We start from the raw sequence: 17,981 nt of genomic DNA, 5'->3' as shown, positions 1-17,981 counted from the left end.
TGACATCAATGAGACTGATTGGTCTATAATTTGCATGCTCAATCGGCGACCTTTTGTCGGGGGTAATAGAAGGCCTTGAAGTATCTCATTAAACAGCAGTAAAAGATATGGTACCATACTGTATGTTCATTTTGAAACAAGTCCCCCGGGATCCTATCCAGCCCGGGGGCCTTATTAGGCTGTAATTTTGCTACGGCTAATAGAACCTCGCCACTTGTAAATGGGGGTGTTTCCTGTATTAATTCCAAGTTAAAATACCAATGGGACGAGTTTCTATCACAAGGGGGAGGGGACGAACCAGAGTACAGTTTTTTTTGTCAAAGATATGTTTATTGACATTTTAAAACACAAAAAACTGCGACAATCCCTCACATCGTCCCACGCAGGGGGTAGCATTGAAATCACAGCCCGAATGTATGATGTTAAGCCGGACAAAGCTCCCTTTAGCCAGACCATTAACATATAGAGTAATTCTCTGGAAGGTGCAGTGTCTGACGTATATGGGGAATACCAAACGGCTTGTAATTTAAGTGGGAGATCAGTGAAAGTTCAGGGCGGATGCCCTCACAGCGGCTCGGCTGATAACCTACGTTCCCCAGGCAAGAACTAACAGCCGCCACCCTACACCCCCAGATCATTGGACTGACTGGCAAATGCTTCGGCCTTTTAAAGATGATACAGAAGTTTCTTCCGCTGCTTTCGCTGAAGCATAGAAAGATCATCGTGCAGGCCTTGATAGGTTTGCGCCTTGATTACGCGAACGTTCTTTATCTTGGCCTGCCGAAATACCTTTTGGCCCGATTGCAAATCGTGCAGATTTCTGCAGCTAGAGCCATTTTTTGGTATCCAGCGCAGAGCTGGAGCCACAGAGCTGCTTAAGAAATTGCACTGGCTTCCAGTTGCCAAAAGGATTGTTTTCAAGGCGCTTACTTTTGCCTACAAGTCTCTTCATCGAATAAGCCCCAAATACCTTCAGAAACGCCTGTCTTTCTATGTGCCTCGTAGGACGCTACGATCTGCGTCTCTTTCCAAAGCTTTGATTCCCCCTATCCGTCTGACCAGAATCGGAGGACGCTACTTTCGATTTCTAGCGACTCAAGGCTGGAATGGTCTCCCTGTTCTACTCAGGAAAACTGATGATTTGCTTTGCTTTAGAAGGGGACTTAAGACTTGGCTTTTTACCCAGTAACTGGTTTCTATCTTCTTTTTTTTCATGTATGCTGTGCTGTGTTTTCGCCTATCCCTTAGGCTCTTTGCCAAAGCACCGGGACACTCCTCGGAGTAGCCGTGCGCTATAAAAGAGCATTTTAACATAACAACATAACATAACACTGAGTCAAACAGAGAGCTTCCGTGTGCAAGTTCCCTGGCAGGCATTGTCATAAAGGAAACGTTATGAAGGAAATCACACTAATATCAACAAAATACAAAAAAAAACTCCCTCCCCACATCCCTCCCCCCTCCCCAGTGGTGGTAGCAACTTACAGAGGACAAAAGGTCAAGACACGTAGCGTCCAGAGATCACAGTTGAAATAGATGGAGGGCTCTAACGCTAGCAGGACACACTGCAGACGAAAGACCCTTGGAGAGAAAAGTGACCAGTGGGCCCCAGCGGAATTCAAAGTTCTTAAAATCGTCCAGGAAGATGTCAGCCATCCTCTCCAAACTCAAAAGCTTCCATAGGCGCGAATGCCAAAGGGAGGTGGCTGGTGCCTCCTTCCTTTTCCATACCGCAGCGAGGGTCAGCTTGGCCGCCCCGATGCCGAGCCACATCATCTTCTTTTCTGCCTTAGCCTGATGCTCGAGACTGGGATCACGGAGACCTAGTAAGGTAGTGGCCATCGAAGTAGGAATGGGGTATCCCAACATTTCCTTGATTTGGGCAAGGATTTCCTCCCAGAACGGACGGATAATAGGGCAGTCCCACCAAATATGTTGAAAGTCCCCTAGTAGCCCACATACCCTCCAACATCTATCGGAAGTGCCAGGGAATATCTGTCTCAGCTGGGTGTAAGTACCAATCCATCACGGTTTTCATGTGCGCCTCCCTAAGTTCCACGGAAGTGGTTAAACTTGGCTATATCTGACCATAAGTGTGTCCACTCCGCGTCAGAAATGTCCTGTTGAAGGACCCCCTCCCACAAGGACATGTAGCGAGGTCTAGGGGAAATTGCAGTGGAAAGTAGGAACCCATATATAAAAGTGATGGCACCCTTCATGGAGGAAGTCTTGGTCAGAAAGGCTTCGAACTTTGTGAGGGGCCGTGTAGCAGCATCTCTCACTTGAGGGGACAGCGCCCAGTGAAGTGATTGAGCGTGGTGGTATCGTTCATTCTCCTGAACCCTGTAGTCCCTCTTACAGCTGTCAAAGGTGAGCGGGTCAAAGTTATGGAATAGGTGTGTTAGTGCCAGACAGCCTACCTCCTTCAAAGCCTCAAAGGGGCCCTCGGTCAACGCTGTGTGGAAGGTGGGAATAAAGTGTATGAGCGTAAAGGGGAGGGGAATGTAGTCCACCTATCATCCTTGGAGACTGAGTCCCAAACCTTCAAAGTGGTGCTAGTGGGGGTACTAATATAAGCATTTTTGGGCCTATCGCTCTTGGGCTATCATATCAAATCCCAGATCGTCCTCCCTGCAACGCTCCGATCCATGTGTAACCGGTGTTTTTCTGACTCTTGTTGTGACCATTCTACTAGTACTTTGGGTCTTTGGCTCAATGTCCACGAACTCGATAATTCTCGCCTCGGTGCCTACTCTAATCATGGGTCCCACTCTGCAACTCTGGGCAATAGCTTGCTTAATCTCTACAATGGCCCCGAAAGCGCTGGGATGCCTGGCTTCACCTTGGGGGTGCCCAGTAGGGGGCATCTCACAGGGAAAGCCAGGAAGGGTTCCACAGTGGTATACAGCGCCAGGATGCCTGAAAGGTGATAGTGCGCTTTACAAGTATACATACATTTACATTTACTTGGAGTTGTGCCGCTTTATAATACAAATCAATGTCAGGTAGCCCCACGCCTCCCTCCTTTTTCGGTCTGCGCAGGATGGCGAAGGAGAAGCGTGCTCGACCCCCTTGCCAAATAAAGCGTAACATCATAGATTTCATTCGCCTGAAAAATTCCCCGTCGAGTTCAATGGGAAGGGCCTGAAACAAGTACAATAATTTGGGAAGAAGGGACATTTTAACTGCATGAATCCTCCACAGCCATGATATAAACATTGGCTTCCCTCGGGCCAGTTCGGCCTGAATCTTGGCTAAGAGCGGAGGGAAGTTGGCAGAATAGAGTTTCCCCAGCGTGGGGGTCAAGTGGATCCCCAGATACTGAATAGAGGAGCTGGCCCACGGAAGGGGTGTTAGCGCCTTGAGATGGAGGACTTCAGAGTGGGGGAGTGTGAGGTTAAGGGCATAGGATTTATCATAGTTGATTTTGAACCCCGCTACTGCTTCAAAGCGCTCCGGGTCCGCTTGCACGTAGGAAAGAGTGGGCCGGATCAGAGAGGGAGAGAAGGACATCGTCCGCGAAGAGAGTAATCTTATGAGTTTCCGGAGTGAAGGGTAGGCAGTGGATGTCGGAGTTGGCTCTCACCGCCAGTGCTAAAGGTTCTATGCTTAGGGCAAAAAGCAGAGGCGATAGGGGACACCCCTGCCTAGTGCTCCCTGAGTGTTCAAAGAAGGAAGACAGGTGCCCATTTACTGCTACTCTGGACCTGGGGGAGAGGTAGTTCGCCCGAAGCATTGTCAAAAATTTAGAGGAGAAACCAAAGGCGGTCAACTTTGGAATAAAAAAACCCCAGTCCACCCTATCAAACGCCTTCTCGGCATCAAGCCCCACCAGAACTGCCAGGATTTTGAACTTATTGGCCTTTTCAATCAGGTGCATCACCCGCAAGGTGTTGTCGTGGGTCTGTCGCCCTTTAATGAACCCTAATTGGTCCTGATTTATGAGTGCCGGAATCAGGTCATTGAGCAATGATGGAAGAGTAAAGTTTCGCATCCAGAATCAGGAGGGCAATCGGCCTATAGGAGGCACACTTACTGTGGTCTTTCCCGGGTATGAGTATGATCAGATATCAGGGCTTCAGCCATTGTGCCCGAGGTCTCGCCCTCGTCCGCAATGCTGTTGAACAACCGGACTAAGTACGGGCTGAGTTCAGAGGCAACGGTCTTATATAAAATGGCCGTGTACCCATCCGCCCCGGGGCCTTATTGGGTTTCAAGGCCTTAATGGCAGCCAGCACCTCTTCTCTGGTGAAGGGAGCAGAGAGCTGATACCTGGGGCAGCGATAATGTCTGCAGACACTCCTTTTGCACGGCGTCATCAAGAAGGTCTCCCGAATAAAGATTCTTGTAGAAGGTCCCGAAGAGCTCAGCCTCAGTCTCATCTTGGTGTGTCAGTATCCCCTGAGTGTCCTGGATCCCCCCCAATGTATTCCCGCTCCCTCTTCTCCCGGAGCTGCCTGGCGAGATGCTTCCCTACCTTGTTACCCTAGGAGTAGGAAAGACGTATTAATTTTAGAAGAGTATATTCTGCCTTGTTGTTGTAATGTGCCCGGAGTTTACCTCTAACTGCCATTAGCTGCCGCAATGCTTGTCTGGAGGGGTTCGCCTTGTGTGCTTTCTCTAGAGTAGAGAGCTCCTCCTCTAATTGCCCCCTTTCCCAACCACGCTGTCTAATAGGAGCAGCATTCAGGGCCAGGCAGTGCCCACGAACACACGCTTTAAAGGCGTCCCTTGTGGTGAAAACTGAAGTGTCCACTGGGTCATTAGGCGAAAAAACTCATTTATAACTCCCCTCCCGAACCAGGGATGCCGGGAAAACGGACAGTGGGAAAATCTTGGCCTTGCGGAGGTCGCCTCGGACGGGACTGACTCAGGAAGAAGTGGTCAAGTCGGGAATAAGAGCGATGAACGTGGGAGAAAAAAAGTGTAGTCTCTACATTGGGGGTACAGGGAACGCCATGCATCAAAAAGGCCCATTTCTAAAATCTTCTGTTGCGTATCAGAGGAAAACAAGCCCATGTCGGATCTCTGTGAATGAGTGCTATCTAGGTCCTTCTGCCACACCAAATTGAAGTCCCCTGTGATAATCAATGGCCCCTCAGCAAAATCTACGACTTTCCCCAAGAGGATTTGGGGAAATTCATTCTGGCCAGTGTTAGGTGCATACAGTAGGATAAAGGTGCATAGTCTGCCCCGCAGGAGGTCCTTTACCATGACCCAGAGCCCCTCCTTATCACTCTGTACTCCCATAGACTGAAAGTGTAAGGCCGAGCGGAACATAAGGGCCACTCCCCTCTGCTTCGTGGAGGCGGAGGACCTATAAATAAGTGGGAACTGTTTGTGCTTAAGGCGTGAGTCTTCGGATTTAGTCAGATGGGTCTCTTGAAGGCCAACTACATCTAACTGGTGGTCAATGATATATTTCCAAATCTTTTGGCATTTATGGGGAGAATTCAGCCCCTTAACATTCCACGTCCCTAGAGTAAGCAGCATCATCGATAGGACCAACGATAATGCTCCTCAGGGGCCATCCACCCCAACCATCTACACTGAGCTATTGAATGACTGACTCCCCCATCCTTTATCTCAACCCAACTACCAATTGTGTCATGGAGCCGACCAGATAAGCCAGATCTATCCTCCTCTGTGTGGTCCACCACACTTCCAGACCCCCCCTCCACTGGCCCACCATGTGTGTGAGGACGCCTCAACCAGCCCCTTGCCATAAGTGATCAATCCCCTGCTACCACCACTGCCCCCTATCTCACCACCCCAACCCCACCAAAAACCAAAGAAGAAAAACACAATACAAAAAACAGAGTAAAAACAGACCCCAAAGGCAGGGGGACATGGCACCAGTCAATATTCCTTCAGTTCGTGATACAGGACTCCCTCACGAGCAAGGACATAAAGCACAAGTGTTACCTCGTAGGGGCAGCCCCCTCCGGCGCCTGCAATCAACCCTCTCCGGGCCTCACGAGGTCACCTCGCGGTCGTCTGTTGCTGCTTCACTCACCAGGGCCACAGGAGCAACCGCAGCCCCCCTCTCCTGCATGCTTGCTGACAGGTCGGGCCTCCTTGCAGGCACAGGCCTGCCCACTTTTTGCCAATACGCAGAGCGTCGCCGTCGTCTATTAGATGAGCTGCTACCGTCGGACGAGGAGTCAGGCCGCTCCAAACCCAAAAGGTCCATGGCCACTTCCAAGGATCGGACCTGGGCCAGCTTATTCCGCCACCTCTAGACGAGCCGGAATGGATGCCCCCCGGGAGTAGGGCACATTTTGCTCACGTAGGTGGGTGGTGACTGGCTTAAATTCCCGCCGTTTCAGCAGTGTAGAAGCTGCCAGATCCTGAAATAACAAGGGGCGATGATCCCGGAATTGAAGGGGATTGAAGTTGCGCTCATTTCGGAGGATCCGCTCTTTCAGCTGAAAGTCATGTACGCACACCAAGATATCATGGGGAGGGGCTTTGGGAACCCGTGGTAATCCAACTTGATTCACTCGGTCGATCCGTATGGCTTGCAGGTCTTCCTCATTCAGGATATGCTTGAAAAGAGCTTCCACATACTCCCGCAAGTCCGACCCCTCTCCTTTCCAAGGCACTGCACATATCCTAATGTTATTGCGGCGGGACCTATTCTCCAAGTCTTCGGTATGAGCTTGTAGATCTAGGTTGTGCTCAGTCAGACGAATCACGTCTTGCTGAAGTCAATGGATGTCCTCTGCCGTCACCAAGTCGTGCTCCTCCAGCGTCTCGACACGCTCCCCCACTCCATCTACGTCCCTCAGCACCTCACGCAGATCAGATGCTAGTTGGGAGCGCAGCTCCGATATATCTTCTTTAATGGCCACAAAAAGTTCAATCATGAAGGCCTTGGTTGCAGGTTCCTCGTTCTCACCCCATCGGGGACTGGTCGGTGACCAGCGACGTAGGCTGATTCGCCCCTTTTGATATCCCGTCCTTCCCAGGTTTGTCTTTTTTCAGTCTAGTCGTCGCCATAATGACTTTCGCCTAGTCCCGGAGTCAGATCTCGAGATAGATAGGGGGGGGGGGGGTCACCATGCATGTCCAGTGCCGCCTGCTCTCCACACAGCAACGAAGGTCTCTGAACCCTAAAACCGGCGAGGCCCCAAGCCCAGTTTCCAGGCCACACCTAGCAGACCATTTGCTCTCCAACATCTGTACTCCATGCAGCCCTTCCTCCTGCACACACGTTCCAGGTTGTAAGCACACGTAAGGAGCTATGAGCAACACCAGTCCAGCGTCGCCTTGAGGTCCCCACCTCCACGAGGGTCAATAGCAACCGCCACCAACCAGGATCAGGGGTCTTTCAGGCCTCCCCCAGCAGCTCCGCTGTGTCTCACCACTGCTGCCCTACCAGGCTACCGTCCAGGCAATGCTCGACCAGGATAGTCCCACTTCACAGGGCAAGATGGCGGGGTATCCACATATGCGTATAACAAGAGTGAGAGAGAGGACTAGGTAGCTAGTCCGAGTCCCCTAGGGTTTATATGTGATTAAACAAAAAGGACTAGCTTAAGTTGACCAAAGTGTTACAGTACTCAAATTAGTTCTGTCACGGGCACCTTGTTGGTGTATTCAAGAAGCCCTCACCCACCAACCTAGTTGGTGGCATGCTTCATCATCGGGCCCACCCAGTGACACCTAGTATGTCCCGGGTGTGCTACGACGCCTGATTACAGCGGAGCTGGTATATTGCTGAGAGTGCAGTGAGGTTGGGTGAGTTGTGATTTAAAACGGCTTGACGGTGGTCCCAGTACCCGAGGGTAAATTAAATTTTAATAACTGGGCCGTCACCAGAGGTTAAAAGTAAGGCTACGGGACGCATAAGGGTGGTGAGTTACTGCCCCCTGCGTCCTTCAGATGGTCGACATGTTTCAGCCAGTGCCTTAGAGTATTCTGGCTTTCCTCAGGACCGTTTCTTAAAAAGGTGTGATGAAGTAAAACAGACTTAGTGTTGTGGTACAGACTATGTGATACACACACCAAGGCGTTTTTCTACATGTGAGAGGGGGATTCCCTTTTCATGCATACGCTTTGGGTTATCAGCCAAGGCTTCTCACAGGAGGACGACGGCGGGACAACAGGTACAAGGCAGGCACTGACCAGAAAGACTGGTCATCCCCTTACCGCTTCCCTCCAGAAAGCCTTGGCTATTAAAATTTAATTTACCCTCGGGTACTGGGACCACCACCAAGCCGTTTTAAATCACAACTCACCCAACCTCACTGCACTCTCAGCAATATACCAGCTCCGCTGTAATCAGGCGTCGTAGCACACCCGGGACATACTAGGTGTCACTGGGTGGGCCCGATTATGAAGCATGCCACCAACTAGGTTGGTGGGTGAGGGCTTCATGAATACACCAACAAGGTGCCCGGGGTATCCACATACCCAGGGCGCTTCTGCCACAAAAGTCTAGCTCGCTGCGGGGGTGCGCCTCTGTCTCCCCCAGGTCTCCCGAACTGTGTGCGGCCACTGGAGCTCCACCCGGGCGGGGGCAGCCACAGACACAGGTCATTCGCCTCACTCCACCCTCCAAAGCTGGGCATGCACCGTCTGCCGAAAATGCGGACCGCGAGTCACGCGCCCCCACTCTACTCCTCACCTCCTGTTGTACACCGATGCATGCCCGGTGTAGCTCTCCTGCCGGTGGGCGCCAACCGCGCTAGTGTGCCAGCTACGCTGGCGTGGAGCCCCTCTCCGGGCCGCGGCTCTCGCTCTTCTAGCCGCCCTGCACTCCCCCTGTTGGGAAGGGTCGGGCCCCGCTCACAGAGCCCCGTCTCTGTTCCCGCTGCTTGCCTCCTCGCCGATGTTCATCATGCCGCCTAGGCTCCTCCAGGTTCCGTGGCCACGAGGCGCGTGTGCCGGCAGGCCTCCCAACACCAATGACTACGGGGAGGGCCGGGCTCCGCTGTCCCCGGTAAGCGGCACCGCTCCTCACCTCCTCTCCGCTCAGGTCTCAGTGCGCTCCAGAGGCTCTAAGCACACCCTTGGCGGAGTCGCAAGGCCTCACCAGCAAGTTGGGGGAGTCCTCATGCTAGGTCACCCAGGGCCCTAGAGCGCTCCAGCTGTCGGGTATCGCACCCCACCGCTGCCGCAGTCCCGCTCTCTTCTGCAGCTGGGCCCAGATCACTGCCTAGGCCTCGCGTGGGTGCAGGCCGCACTTCCGACTACCGCGCTGCCACAGTACATCGTGGCGAAATGGAGTTCTGGATCACGACCGGGCATTCCCTAATTTGTGTCTGGATGGGCACCGAAGAAGGTGCTAGACAAAGCGATGATTCTTGTGGCGCCGGAGGGACTGTAAAGCACGTCGTCCTACTCCGCCGCCCTCTTGGCCACACCCCCAGAGTACAGTTTTTTAAAATATAGAAACCATGATTGTTCATCAATGTTAGGGTCAATATTAGTCCTTCCCTCGGTTTTCCCCGTATGAACCAGGTTCCAAAATAATCTGGCGCCCTTAAGTTCTAGGGCGGTCTTAATGGCCTGCCATCTATCATCCTCCCAATCCAATTTAGCTTTTTTGGTTATTCTTCTAAAATCAGCCCTGGCGTCCCTAATGCAAACCCTATAATTCCCCTTAAGTGCACAGAGCAATGCCTTTTTAGCTAACCTGCAATCCCTACTATACCAGGATTTTTTATCAATCCCGAGTTTCTGTTTTTGTGAGCGGCCATTGGGGAAAAAAAACTCACCTAAAATCTGAACCATTTCCATGTGTATTTCCCCTAAATTGGTTAAGGGGGCCGCGTTTAATCTATTCTCAGTTAGGCCATTAGCCTTTTCCAACAATGGAATGACACTTGTACAAAGATTAGACAAAATGTTCGGAGACTGGTTAATTTTTGCCCACCTTATACGCCTACCACCATGCGCTACTTCTAGACTATTACATTGCACCAACTCTTGACTGGTACCCACTCCCACCAACTGGAAATCCAAATTCATAGTTAGTGGGTTGTGGTCACTTTGAGAGCGTACATTGACTCTGAAGTCAGTCACATGGTGCAAAGTTCCACACTAAGCATTAAGTAGTCAATTATTGATGTTACATCACCTGCCTTGTATGTCGGATTACCTGGACTATCTCCATTAAACCTCCCGTTACATGCTCTTAGCGAGTAGGTCAATGTTAGGGTTGTTAACTGCAATACCAGAGGTGTCCACCCCCTAGTGGGATAACTATTAGACTGGGGAATTGACCATACTAAATCCTCTTCACAGCTTATGGATTGCGCCCTCCCTTTAAGTCGCTCGTAGTGACAATTGAAGTCCACCCCAATAATAAAATGGATGCCCCCCTCAAGTGTATCGAGGAAGTTTGCCAAAGAATCTATGGTTGGGGAGGTAACCCCATATTGTGCTGGCCTCGAGTAGATGTTAACAACAGCTAGTCTGGAGAGATTACTGTGCGTCAAGAGGATGCACACAATATCGGGAGAGTGCGCATCTACACGCCTTATTTTAAGACCGACATGGGCGCCTATCCAGATACAGAGTCCTCCTGATGGTCTACCCACGGGCCCCTTAGATGCTACTTCACAATATGACACATATTCTGCTCTATACTGAGGATCAGTTGCCCACGTTTCCTGAAATAAGCAGATCTTGTGTCCATCGATAAAGGCCCCCCAATCCGGTTGGTCCATTTTGGACACCAGACCTGCAACATTCCAGGATAAAATTCTTAAGTCTCCAATGTCTAGACTTTCCTCCTGTTGGGGACTTATCACATGCATCTCAACCAAACCTTGAGTAACAGTTTCACTATCTCCCCTGGATCCCTGGTCTAGCGCTGGATATTCACAACTGGGCACATCAGTTCTTATAGGATTCTTCCCCACATCAGCTGGGTTGGGGCACAATATTAAATCATCCAAAGTCGGCCCCTCATCTATGTTTGGAACAGTTCGGGCCAGTGACCCCCCTCCCAAAACCCCACTTGGTATTAGTTTTTGAGTTACCATAGCATTCCTATTAGAGGGCGTGGGGATTAGTCAGTCTACCAAATCTAAGCCACTGAATCTGTTACTAAGTGGGACCATGTATTGCAAACCATTGTATCCAACCCTATTCCCTTCTTGCTGGTCATGATTAGACAGTTGTTTTAAAGGGCAATAAAAGTGGCTACGGTTGTAGGCCCTGATAGTGGTTCCTGTGGATCTCAACGGCCACGTACATACGTGGCTCACGGATCCTTACATTTACCTCGATGCATTCCCCCGCTTCATTTTTAGGTCGGTTCCCCACCCATCCCACTTTCCTCACACACAATATCTGGCTATGGACTTCGCCCGGGAGGGGTCTGTTAACCCTTTCGATGCTCATGACGAGCTCAGCTCGTCATGAGGCACGGTTGAGCTGTGCTTATGACGAGCTGAGCTCGTCATAAAACAATATTCAAACAAGTTCAGCACAGGAGGGGAAAAGTCACAGCAGCCAAGGTGTTACTATTTAGCCAGTGAATCGTTTTACATTTAAGTTGTTTGTGTGTTTCAGACTCCCCTGTTCCAATTCTGGCACCCCCGTCAATATTACCACATATGGTGCACAGTCTGGCGGGAGATCCAAATGGGACTGGTTAGTCTTTACAACCATCCTACTACAACAAGACACAATTTGACAAAACCAAAAGGCTGACCACCAATGTCAGACTTATTGCCTTTGACTATGCTTGTTCATGTTCCCTTAAGCTTGTTGAAACTGATTTTCCATTAGGAATATTTTTGGGAAACATTAGCAAGTTTCAACACATTTTGCTTACTGACGCTTCAAAGAAATGGTACCCAAAATTTCAAAGTAATTTAGCAAAACATATTTTCACTACTTGCATTGGTCGGTGAACATTTGAAAAAGCACAGCACAAGTGTCAGTGGGAAGGGAATAGGGATAGTGAAGCACATGGACGAGAGAGAGTAACATGAAGGTGGGAGAAAAGCACACCGAGAAATAGCTGGTGAACTCCTGCACTCTCATTGGGTACTTAAACAAAAGAAACAAGTAGCCCCTGAAAGCAATCAGTGAAAGTTTAGAAGCCAGCCAGACAATCAAAGAGATGGTAAAGAGGCTATGCACCATGGGCGGGCCAAACACAAGCCTGACAAGCTGGGACATAACTAAGAAGTAGGCAAATGAAAGATAGAGTAAAGCCTGCCAATGGAAAGAAATGGGTGGGCTGCAAACCATGTATATTCTTAGTAATCCCACATTATAATTTATAACGGACACTATGATGTTGGGTGGATAAAACAGAATACACAAAAGGACATGCCTGCAAAGACTACCCTGGAAAATGTACTCATCTTCAAACAACGCATAATAACTACTAATCTCCTCACTATGGTCTTTGAAACAGCATCATTGCGACTCAAGCAGGTAAAACCCAATCAGTGGGCTGCTAGATGTCCATATACACCATGAATTGGTGGATTTTGAACTCCGATGTCCCCTGCCTAATCCAATTAACATATATTTACTGAACTTAACTTCAGCCCTCAAGAAGTGTTTTTCTACCATGAAATACGCGTTAGATGTACTTGTGAGAAATAGCAACATGAATCAGCAAACATTTCTCTTTTTGGACTGTCACCTGTAGTGCTTTTATGAGAATGTATATGCATGCTCGTGACATTAAGCACTTTTTAGAGTATGACATTTTGAGATCAAGGAGTGTTTTTTTAAAACTATATAAACAATAATGAATAAAAGTTGTGCATGAGAAAAATGGACAAGTAAAGTATAATTCAAACAACATGTTCATATCATATTAAAAATAATTAATTTACCTCCTCTTTACTAAAACTAAGTGCTACTAATATATGCATGTGTCCTTCATTTACTATACTGTATGTATGGTTGCTTCCTATGTGTGTGAAATGGAAGTTGCATGTTTACCCCCACCTTAAAGCATGCAAACAGCAGCATGTAAGAGAAAGGACGGTGATCTAAAGTAACCCGACTAAGCAGGCAAAAAGTACCCTGAATACAGAAGTGTGAGGAATTAGGCACCCTGCATAAAGAGACCGGCTCTGGCAGAGCCTATAAATCTGGTGCGGGTTGACAGCCATTTGAATTAGGCAAGGCTTTTGTTATTTCTTAGTTTTTGTAAAACGTTATAAGTGGGGCTGCTGTCAGGCATCACCAACATAAATTAATAACTAAATAAACCCCAAAATATTTTTGGTCTCAAAAAGAACACATTACCATAGTCCCTGGCACTGAAACAAGTTACTTTGTGTGTGCATATGTTATTTTTGAAGGAGAAGAATACTGTGTTTTGCCACATGCTATATACAGTAGTCGGTAGACAAACACTTGAATAACACCAGACCAATGGCCGATTATATATATATATATATATATATAAGTTCAAGTTCAAGTTCGAGCATTTATAAAGCGCACTACTCACCCAGAGGGTCTCAAGGCGCTTGGGAATGTGAAAATTATTTGTCGAATAGCCAGGTTTTAAGTTCTTTTCTGAAGGAGATGTGGTTATATATATACACATATACATACATACATACATACACACACACACACAGAAAGAGACAGAGAGAAAGAACTCGATATCAGAAGTTCTTGGCTAAAGCTTAGCCTCACACAAAAGGAATACAGACACACGGGTCAATACAACGAAGAGATAAGGATAGCCATCACCAAGAAGAAATACTGTGGAGAGGTATATGCAACCAGCATACAAAATAACAACACATGCATGGTCAACATGTACCAAGGGGTGAATGCAGGCATCTAGTACAATAAGGCAAAACAAGACAGGCAAAATCATGACTAATCACACATAGCAATTAACATAGCGGAGAGTCCCAGCACAAGGTAGAAACACTAAACAGGTGATGCCAACGTGACACAGGCGGTTAAGTGTTTGCAAAAAAAAAAAAAAAAAAAAGAAGAGAACCCAGGTAGCTGGAAAGCTAGTATAAAATGGCGATAAACTGTATCTTTAAAAAGAGTAATCGATTACCCTGCACATCACACCCTGCACACCAAAAGTGACGTAGAGTATGTACTTGGCCACCTCACAGAAGGAAGCATTAAAACACAAGTGACTGGACTTCTAGCATGTGGCCGTGAAAAGAGAGGAAATACCTAGTTCTTCGGCAGTATACAATGCAAACCGATTAAAAAAAAAAAAGGTGCAGGGAGAACTGCACAAGCCACAGATAACTAGACACCAGGTACACGGAAGAAGGACAATGCGGGCTGCTAGACACCTTGTGATAGGCGGCCTAATGAGGGCAACTGGACACCTTGAGTATGGGAAGAACAATGCATTAAGGCGGGCACCCATTGTCTCTGCCTCCAGTCTTCAGAAATGAACGCAGGCGCACATGGGGTGCCCAGAACAAGCACATGGACAGGAAAACACGAGCACACGGACGTAGCCTGCCGGGGAATCCGTAGGTGCCCTACCTCCCTGTGTTTTTCCAGCTCCACTCACTCCAGCGCACACCCACTCGCATACATACAAAACAAAGGTGCTCTACTCCCTTCAAACCACAGCTCGCCGCGTGCCCACTGCGACGAGAGTAACACTGGCTACATACATCCCAAATTCCCTTAACGCCCCCCCCTGAGACCTTGGGGCTCCGTAACTCGTGCACGGTCCCAAATCGCAACGCGCTCTTTGTTGAGCCAGTTCTATATCTGCTTTACACTCGGAGCGAAACATTGTCCGTCCCCTGTCCCCGCGCGCTGACCTTGCTGCTGCGCCCCTGTTTGGCGGAGTCCGTGCAGGAGCTGGAGGGCGCCCAACAGCAGGAGGTTGGTGGCTGCATGGCCGTGGCGGGAGCTGCCCTGCTGCAGCCGCCCCGCCATGCTGCTTCTTCCCCTCCGCCTTCCTCAAAGACCTTCCTTCCTTCTCAGCGCCGCCGCGTTTTCAGCTTCCTCAGCTGGCCTCCTCGCTCCCCGCGGGCAGCTGCTCGTGTGCTGGCCTCAGATAGCGAAGGAGGGCGGGGACGCTCCCGCCTGGACGCGGAGTGGAGAAGCCTTGACACACACACAATGAGATTGCGGCCTGCTGCTTGCTGCTGCCGCCGCTGGGCCCCGCCCGTCTCTCTGCTGCTGCTGCTGCTAGGCGTGTGCAGAGCGAGGCACTACCCACCCACGGCACGCTGCCTCTCCCTCCTCAGCACATGGCACGGACAGAGGAGGAGGAGACTGTGTGGGCAGGACACTGAGCAGCGCTGAGGGCACAGTAAACAAGGGACGCGTTCCCAGGTGCCACACACACACACACCCGCTCAGAAAACTTTGATTCACTGCTGTATTTTCCCCACTCCCAATGCAACGTTAGGACAAATTTGTTTATTTATGGGCGTGCCACGTGAATGTCCATGTTATTGTTCCTGTAACGTTCCACGTTGCTGTCAAACTACTTAGCACATTTGTGCGATGAGCTTCGTAACATCAGCTGTGCTTTGTCACGAGGAAAGTGGATGTTTGCGACCGTCTGCAATTCATAATTTCAGTGTTCTTTAGATTATAAAAAGGCATTATGTCCAAAACCTTTTCGTACATAATTTGTAAACTGCAGTTTATGAAATGCTTTTCCAAAATATCATTTGTTTCACACTTTTAATTTTGTTAAATTGTGAAAATGTTCTGGTCTAGCCGAACCACCAGTGTCAAAATAGTGCCCCACTATTTCAAGACTTGGCCTTCCAATATATAAAGCACATGGCATGCGTGTTATTACGCTAAATGTTCTCCTTGCTTTACCTACTGAATCCAATACTGATGGTCTTTTATTTGCCTGCTAAAAGTGGTAACAGGGAGCAAAACTATTCAAGGTTATACTTACAAATTAGTCATGGGTTAAAGGACCACAGACTCTGGACTTCATTTGATTGGTTTATTATGAGGCCAAAAATATGCAGTGTTCATCTATATTTCAGTCCTTTCCTGAAAGAAATGGACACAGGGGCGGTGGTCCTCAATGCGTAAAATCAAAAGTATGCTGAAACAAGATCCCTTCCCAAGGTAGGATCTGTATTGTATTACTGCCTCTGGTAAAGTGTGCCACTTCTGAGGAAAATACCGATTCCCGATGTCCCACGCAATAGCTCGTTTTTGATTGTCTGGCGTGACCGTTGTGGCTTCTGGGTAGAATCTACCGCCCCTGTGTCCATTTCTTCCAGGAAAGGACTAAAATATACATGAACACTGCATATAAAGGTCCGGATTTCAATTATAATCATAAGATCGGGTCCTTTATTATCGGACCTACGTAAAATATACCTTTTTCTTGAGATTGGACATTACAATTGGGAACGCCACTGACTCCATACTACCCATTTACTACAGGGGTGTATTACTATATAGGACCCTGATGCTAGGACAGAGCCAAAAGTTTACACTCTTGATAAAGATGGAGTGACCATTTTTCCATCGAAACGCGTCGATGCACCTTCTTCGTACAACTCAAGACGCCAGTACCCTAATAGTTGCACAAATTATACAGTGTGCGATTTTTAGAGTGATACTAGGACATTGAGTGTACTAACTGTATTGCACAATTGTTAATGTCTTACCCTGTTTTCTGTCCTCCCATGTGATTATGCGGGTCATAATCGTTAATGTCTGGTTTTGAACTGTATTTGAATTGCATTATTCTGTTTCACTGTTTAAGTGATTCATATTGATTTTTTGCACCTTGTTTGTCATTGTATTTTTATAGGCATAGACAGTAAGCACAGAAAGTGAAAATTGTTTTTTAAACGACTTTTTGTCTTGGGAAGACACAGCACTAGTCGGTCTCCTTACCACTTCCTGGACTCTGCTCACTGCAATCTGAGGCACAGGTAGGCTGCAACTCACAAGATGGAGGAGAATGATTTGGGTTGCACCCAGCAAGGCCTTAAGGGGCCTGGGCAGGTGTGGGAGGAGGGCTCAGACTTGCATGGTAGCTGAATAGCCAATGGTCTGCTGGCCTGGGGGTAGCGGCTGGGCAGCTGCTTCTCCTGTTTAGAATCTCCTAGGAGACAGACAGGCTCGATCCACATTTTGGACTTCAGCAGGTAAGGCCTCACTAACTTGAAATCTAACAATACTGTTTGAATAAAACTTTATTCCCCCTGCTGGCCAAAAAACGAAGCGCACTGGCCCTAGTAAAACACAGTTTAAACAGCTCACAGAAGCACTCTCTGATGTAGAAAAAATCCCTGTTGCTGGGTGAGGCAGGGGGGCTGGTTTCACTGGCTTGTGAACACAAAATGGTGGCTGGGAGTGCACTGTTTTAACATACAGGTCTTAGCACAGAGCAAAGGAGAAATTTGGAGGGAAAACAGAATTGTCACCAAGGAATGAGAGGGACAAACTACAGAGGTTGAACTGCAAATCCCACAATTCAACACACTAAATGGAGGCAATCATGAGCAAGGAAAACCACGAATTTGAAACACAACACAGGTGATAGAATATGCAATAACAGGCAGGCTATAACTACAATGTTTACCTGTAACAACCACAGGCATAGACAGTAAACACAGAAAGTGAGAATCATTTTTTAATCAACTTTTTGTCTTGGGAAGAGACAGCACTAGTCTGTCTCCTTACCACTTCCTGGACTCTGCTCACTGCAATCTGGGGCACAGGTAGGCTGCAACTCACAAGATGGAGGAGAATGATTTGGGGTGCACCAAGCAAGGCCTTAAGGGGCCTGGGCAGGTGTGAGAGGAGGGCTCAGAATTGCCTGGTAGCTGAATAGCCAATGGTCTGCTGGCCTGGGGGTGGGGGCTGGGCAGCTGCTTCTCCTGTTCAGAATCTCCTAGGAGACAGACAGGCTCAATCCACACTTTGGACTTTAGCAGGTAAGGGCCTCACTAACATGAAATCTAACAATACTGTTTGAATACAACTCTACTCCCCCTGCTGGCCAAAAAACGAAGTGCACAGGCCCTAGTAAAACACAGTTTAAACAGCTCACAGAAGCA

The 17,981-nt window shown here is 48.5% G+C and overlaps 1 protein-coding gene across 1 annotated transcript in view; it reads right to left on the bottom strand.

Annotated features, from left to right (window-relative positions):
- TMEM131L (transmembrane 131 like) overlaps positions 1 to 15,172 on the bottom strand; it is a 580,656-nt gene extending 565,484 nt beyond the window's left edge. The window contains exon 1 of the mRNA XM_086962316.1: positions 14,748 to 15,172. Within this exon, the coding sequence (XP_086818442.1) occupies positions 14,748 to 14,865 (118 nt within the window). The 5' untranslated portion in view covers positions 14,866 to 15,172. The remainder of the gene's footprint in view (positions 1 to 14,747) is intronic.
- Between the last annotated feature and the right edge of the window lie 2,809 nt (positions 15,173 to 17,981).

Source organism: Lissotriton vulgaris, chromosome 3_1 (assembly GCF_964263255.1).
Source record: "Lissotriton vulgaris chromosome 3_1, aLisVul1.2, whole genome shotgun sequence".
Lineage (NCBI taxonomy): Eukaryota > Metazoa > Chordata > Amphibia > Caudata > Salamandridae > Lissotriton > Lissotriton vulgaris.
The sequence above is the reverse complement of the archived record's forward strand: the minus strand, read 5'-3'. Positions and strand labels throughout refer to the sequence as shown.